This window comes from Zingiber officinale, chromosome 1A (assembly GCF_018446385.1).
Source record: "Zingiber officinale cultivar Zhangliang chromosome 1A, Zo_v1.1, whole genome shotgun sequence".
In the NCBI taxonomy this organism is placed as follows: Eukaryota; Viridiplantae; Streptophyta; class Magnoliopsida; order Zingiberales; family Zingiberaceae; genus Zingiber; species Zingiber officinale.
The window spans coordinates 104995602-105002513 of record NC_055987.1 but is presented as its reverse complement, the minus strand read 5'-3'; the positions used below and the strand labels follow the sequence as shown (position 1 = coordinate 105002513).

The window sequence follows — 6912 nt, the reverse complement described above, 5'->3', positions numbered from 1 at the left end:
CACATATCATATAGGGTTTTTATCACAGTTTGATGCACATCTTGATCATTATATATATATATATATATCCAACTTCTAAGAACATCCCAGCTACCACTGCCGTAGCCACAACCGTTGCCAATTTAGAGGGGTCGTGCCCTAATTTTAGTTTGTCACAGAGTCTGCCACGGGTGACTGTGCCAACCAGCACAACCATGTTCGATTTCCAGGGATTTTCAGCGGCCACCACGACTAGCCATGTCATCTACCACGGGGTCGTGTCAGGCACCATGGGGTTGTACCAGCCACCATGGGGTCGTGCCATGAATTTAGAGTTTTCTAGAAGCTGCCACGGACGACAGTGCTAGCCGCCACAGTCGTGTCATCTCCCAACAGAGATAACAACACCCACCATGGGTGATCATGCTAGCCACCACGGGATCTTGTCGGGTGCCTAGAAATCATGTATAAAAGGATGATTTGGATCTCAAGGAGAGGATCTCGATTGGGAGTCACCCAAGGACCCCAAGAAGACTTCAAAGGACAATCACAAGGGGATTCTACCCCATCACACCCAAAATTTGGATCGATGACTAGCCGAAGATGATCTCACATATCAAGACTAAGCTTTCTTTCTCTTTTGCTAAATTTGGTCTTGATTGTAACTGGTTGTACAATGATCTCTATTTGTAGCTCTATTCATATGGACTAGACTCTTAATTCTAGTATTAGGGATTAGCCCTATGATATGTAAACATGTTTCTGTTAAATCTATTAAGTTTGATTTGTTCTTATTAAATGATATGTATGTTTGTGGTCTAGATCTATTGTGTATACATGATCACGATACCAAAAGTATCATATTCATATCTCATGAGGATTTAGGGATAAACTAAAAGGAGAACTCAATCCTCCGACAAGTAGAAACCTGAGACGTGGAGAGTTGACTATGAAAGTAGATCGGTATACCACGAGGAGCAATAGGTTGTCATAGATCTTAATGGATTGGTTTTAATTCATAGCTATCACGAATAGTCTCATGAATATACAGGGTATATACATAGCTATCAAGCTATGGACTGCACACAAACTCACTACCACGGATGTCTCATGGGCAGTCGAATGTATCATGATCGTTAACGACTCTTTCAACCATGAATGAGAGACAATGGTTGATAAAATATACTAACGGTTGTGGATGACTCTCTAAACCATGACAGAATATACCAATAGTTACTAACAACTCTCTCAACCACAAATGTGAGACAATGGTTGACAGAATATAACAACGATCGTTGACGACTCTCTCAACCATGAATAGGAGACAATGGTCAACATGATGTATACCATGTGATGATAAGAAATAAATAAATAATCAAATCTACAAATATAATCATCTATATACAATAGTAATACGCTCATATCTATAGAAGTATGAGATGTAATCAATGTATATAAAAATAACATAAACACATGATACTAAGTAAAATGGATAGCAACGAGACTGCATGATATCAAGTGGAACACATCTAAGTTCAAGCATGTAAGTATCTAACCCAAAAAAACATAGAGTAGAGTCAAGGTAAACATATAGTGAATGCATAATCATATCTCAGGCACTAAGGTCAAAAATCTAAAGAGCTCAAAGAAGAAACTACCCACTTCTAACTGTAAAAATCCTTTGATGTCTTCAATTCAGATAGTCGGTCTTGAACTCAAATCCATATATAGATGATAAAGAATATCTAAGGATCTATAACCAATTAATTATCCCCTTGATTAATTAATCTATAGATAATTAATCAATCTATTAATTAATTAATCAACCTATTAATTAATTATTTTATCAATTACCAATTAGTCAATCATTAATTTAATTTACTATCATGTTAATTAAATAAATCAATTAGTAAGTTAGTTAATCATTCAATTAATCCTTAAATTGATATATAATTAATTCTCAATCTAATTCAATTACCCCTTTTTCATTAATTAATCAAATAGATTAATAACTTAGTTAATTTTATAACAACCAATTATCTAACTTACCAATTAAATCAAATAACATTAATTAATAACTTATTAATTAACATTAAACAAATAAATCATAACCAAATTAGTCCATCAATGAAACTTATCAACTATCAATTAATGTATTGATACTTTGATTAATCTTCTAATTAAACCAATTAATTAATATCCTAATCAATTATCTAATTAAGATAGTATTTAATTACGTTACACAAATTCACACACCGGTGGCTCATGGCTTCTTCTCCGGTGGCGGCTCACGGCAACCAGGAGGCAGCAATGATAGTGGTGTGGACTAATGGCGCTCGCGGTACCCATCTTATTCTTCTCTACAGTACGATGACGTCACGGTGAGGATGGCGGAACGATGTCTGCCCAGTAGAGGGAATAAGAAACAGGTGGCGACAAGCTATTTGAAGGGGCAAAAAAGGTCGGCAATCGATGTAAAGGGTGCAGAGGGAAAACCAGCTCTTGGGTGGAGGCAGAGGCTACAGTAGTCGGTGCATGTTGGACACTCGAAAGAGAAACATAGCAATGAGACAAGGACAGGCAGCATGCTTCTTGATTGTCTAGGATGATGGCCAATATCAGGGAAGGGAAGGGGCGTGGCTCCAGCTGCTCATGAATGATGGCGTCGTGCGATGGAACAAAGCCACGAGCGTAAGGGGAAGAGTCGGAAACGAGGTTGGAGAGGAAATGAAACTTATGTTTAGATTATCTAGACTTAGGTTTTCTATTTAATCAACTCCCACTTTAATTATGTATTCTAAATAGGCTTTATCTCTTACCCCTTTATCCTCATAAAATATAAAAAGATTCATTTAAAATTTAGAAAAAATCTAGTAATTTCTATAAATACATATAAACCTATTTCTTTCTTAATTTCTCACCAATATAATTTTATTTCCCTAAATAAATTTAATTATATCTAATTTTAATAATTTTAATCTTTTTATATAATTTTGGTATATTACATTCTCTCTCACAATTAAAAATTTGATCCCCATATTTACTACTTAAATTGTAATAGTAAAGTATCCTCATGTGTAACAACTAAACAATACACCTCTATACTAGTCCATTTTTTATCTAGAAAAGTCTATAATGATCTGGGATCCCTTATATACTAATGATATACTTCTAAAGTAGAAAATCATTGTTCTGTGAGTTATGAACCCATAATGCTTCCTCTATTCCATATTGACGTCTAGCTAACTGTTGTGGATAAAATCCACTATGTATATGGTCTTCCTGGCTGCCTCCGAGTCTTTTGCACAAGCACGAAGTGGATCCTTCAATGTGTGAATGGTGTGCTACATCCGTTGATGTGTCTGTCTAAAATACTGCACAAAAATAAAGTTTTGAACACATGACTCATTGGAAAATCCACCAAGTGATCTAATGAGTCAATCTAGTGGGTCAGTAGGAAATGGATGCACTTGGTTAACAATCAATGATCACCCAAATTAAAGCATGAACCATCCAAAGTTCATTGTACTATGTTCCACTTTCTACACAGGTACTAAAAATCTTCCGCAGTAAGTTTGTTTGTCTCTGATGCTCTATATGGTTTATGGGCCCAGTATGCTTCTACTATGTCACTCTACTATTTTGTCGTCCCATATCGATACACCAAGTGTCAAGATATGAGTTCCTGAATGTCCTTCTTTACACTGTTCTAACTGGAAGAGCATCTTAGGTCTTGATACATACATGTACTTCTCGGATAAATGGCAAGATCATGATTGATCCTCTTTTAGGAGTAGGTGATGTAGGAGAATCTAGCAGCACGACCAATTAATGCCCTTCGATACAACTATGTTACCCATCGAGCTATGACTAGAAAAAAATGAGGCTACCAACCTCCCTTTTGGGTCTTAAAGAAGGGCGATCGAGACTACTTACAAGGAAGATAATTAACTCGTGGCCTTCTGGCATGGTTGCACTATTTTCAAAGTCTAGATGCGATGAAATCAACTAACTAGGTCCATCAAAACTCTAGATTTGGTCTTTTAACTTTTTCTTTTATTTATTTAAAATTTTTAAGATTAATTTTATTTTCTAAAAGTTAGTTTGAATTTTATCTTATTTTTTTTAGAATTAGTTTTCTTTTACATTTTTTTTCTTTTTGTTGTGACTTTTTCTTATTTCATAGGCTATTTAAAGATGGGTTATGGTTCTTGTAAAAACATGTTAATTTTGGTTTTGATTTGAATAAAGGTTTTTTTCATTTAAACCTAGAGGCGTCAACTCTTTGTTTACGAATTATCTTTCTATGTCTTTCTCTGTAAACCTCTAATTCGAACATCGTGCTTGGAGTTTCTTCCCCTACATCAGTTAATATTAGTGCCTTAGATCCATCGATGATCATCATAACCATGGTCATGGTTGTGAAAGATAGACTCCGATTGAGGAAGTCTCATACCAGGATCGAAATGTACCCTATGAGCTTATTGAAGACTACAAAGACAAGTCACAGAGTCATCCCATTGTCTAGCAATGCAAGATCTTAAAGATCTTGAGGTACGAGCACTACAACAAATTTGTTAAAAGACAACACTATAAAGACAACGGTTTTTGAGGGAACTGTTGTTAATTTGACAAAAGACAACGGTTTTTGACAAAACCGTTGTCTTTTAGCTCTATAGAAAAACAAAAGACAACGATTTTTGTAAAAACTGTTGTCGTTGAGCGAATTGTTTTCTAATCAACAACGCATTTTACAATGATTTTTTAAAACCGTTGTTTTTAAGCGCATTTTTTAGAGGATACGACTACAGTTTTGTAAACCGTTGTAAACCTAATTCTTTTGTTCCATTGCCCTGGTTTAATGTCTTCCCCTCTCCGAAATATATCTTGGCGCGTGTTTTCCCTCCCCTTAGTCTTCGGGAACCCTAGGCAACTATGTCTTTCTCCTCTCCTCATCCCGCGATCTCTTCACGTTCCCTCTCCTCACACAATCTCCTCTTCCCGATCTCCTCGCACAATCTTCTCCACTCACACGTTTTTGCCTTCCACCCCTTTGCATGAACCCCTCTCCTCAAAACTCCTCTCTGGCTAAACCTCTCTCGCAGACTCTCACCAAGCATCTTTTGGTTTGTTGCTATTCCTTCTCCCATACGAGCCCTATCTCTCGCAATGTCCGGCGAACGAGGAGCATATGGAGGTGGTCGCCGTGGCGGTGGACGGGGCGGTCGGGGTCCTGTTGACGGCAGCAGATCGCGTGGCGGCGGAGGAAGGGGCGGATATGCTCCGGCTCCTCGCTCTCAGGAATCGTCAACGACTCCGTCCGCATCATACCGTCCTTCGCCGCTGGCCACAGCAGCAGATTCGCCTTCGTCCTCTTCTATTGGCGAAGAACTCCGGCATCTCACGATCGCCGAGCCCACGAAGGAGCAGACTCCTCAGCCGGCGGCGCCTCCGGCCTCTAGCAAGGGTTTGAGGCATCCGGCTCGGCCGGATTTCGGCACCGTCGGAAGGCCGTGCTTAGTTAGGGCTAACCATTTCCTTGTCGAAATTGCCGACAATACTCTTTTCCACTATGATGTAAGTTTCTATGTTTCTCTTTCGTTATGCATCGTTCTTCCCATTTGATGGAGAATACCTTATTCTGAATTTGTAGGTGAGTATAGTGCCCGAATCAGTGTCCAGAGCTACCAATAGAAAAATCATCTCTGAGCTTGTCAAGGTGCATAAGGATAAAGTCTTGGGAAGGAGAATGCCATCTTATGATGGAAGGAAGAGCCTGTATACGGCTGGTACTTTTCCTTTTGAGTCAAAGGAGTTCACGGTTTCACTGCCTGAAAATGATGGAAGGTACTGTTTCTCAACTGAAGCTTTATGCTGAACGTATCTGTTAAAATCGTGTGGTTTTCCTCTTCTTCAGGAAGGCCAAGGATTTTAGAGTGATTATTAAGCTTGCTGGAAACAAAAGCATACACAACCTGAAGGAGTTTTTAGCTGGTCGACAGATTGAGGCACCTCAAGAAGTCATTCAAGCCCTTGATATTGTTCTTACTGAGTCTCCATCTACCAAGTACTTCTGTTTCCTTTTCTTTATGTACAATTTTCTCAAGTACTATATTATTGTTAATATTATTTTCGTTGCAACTTGTTCTGCTTCAGGTATACTTCGGTAGCACGGTCCTTCTTTTCCCCGAGCTTTGGGCATCGGGCACCCATTGGAGAAGGCTTAGAATGCTGGAGGGGCTACTATCAAAGCCTTCGACCAACACAAATGTGCTTGTCTTTGAACGTAGGTATTCTTGCTTGAAGTGTTCTTTGGTTTATCTGTTTTGAGGAAACTATCAATTCATCTAGGCTATATTCTATTATCAAAAGTTTCAAGTTCCAATGTTTAAATGTAATTGGGTTGAGAATAATAAAATTTCAAGTTCCAAAAAAAGGGAAAAAAACATGTTACATGGGAAGTAGTAAAGGTATGTATGTCTACTTATGATTAAATTATAAACAATTAAACATATATATTAGACATTTACAATTTGTTTTTAACATAGGGTCCTCACCAACCAGATGCGAAACAGTGTGGTTTTTATGTGATGAGATATATGAGAGATATTATTGAAGAATTGGAAACTATCGAGAGAGATTCACTTCGATCAATAGTAATATTTGACATTCAATTCTCAATCTTCTCAAATATTTAAGAATTTATCATTTTGCACTTATCATCTTTTGATTGTTTTTTACTAATCTAATCTATGTCTTTGTTCACAGTTCATCAGACCCCAGTACTCTAGAGAAGAAATTAATGAAGTGCATTTTGAGTGGGCAGAATGCATACAAGACTATATTTATGACTAGGTATTTAAAATCATACAATGACTTGATCTATTCGAAAAGTATTTGCATATAATGCAAATTACATAATCTGATCCTAAC

At 37.5% G+C, this 6912-nt stretch overlaps 1 protein-coding gene across 1 annotated transcript; it reads left to right on the top strand.

Moving 5' to 3' along the window:
• Positions 1 to 5148: 5148 nt before the first annotated feature.
• Positions 5149 to 6283, top strand: LOC122001071 (protein argonaute MEL1-like). The gene is made up of 4 exons (XM_042555651.1): positions 5149 to 5556; positions 5633 to 5826; positions 5897 to 6046; positions 6136 to 6283. The coding sequence occupies exons 1-4, from the start codon at positions 5149 to 5151 to the stop codon at positions 6281 to 6283; spliced, it is 900 nt and encodes a 299-aa protein (XP_042411585.1).
• The last annotated feature ends 629 nt before the right edge of the window (positions 6284 to 6912 follow it).

Excerpts from the sequence above, each read along its gene's own strand:
- LOC122001071 (XM_042555651.1), top strand. The coding sequence starts at position 5,149 with ATGTCCGGCGAACGAGGAGCATATGGAGGTGGTCGCCGTGGCGGTGGA. Across the intron at positions 5,557-5,632 it reads ATACTCTTTTCCACTATGAT|GTGAGTATAGTGCCCGAATC; the intron begins GTAAGTTTCTAT and ends CTGAATTTGTAG. Across the intron at positions 5,827-5,896 it reads CTGCCTGAAAATGATGGAAG|GAAGGCCAAGGATTTTAGAG; the intron begins GTACTGTTTCTC and ends CCTCTTCTTCAG.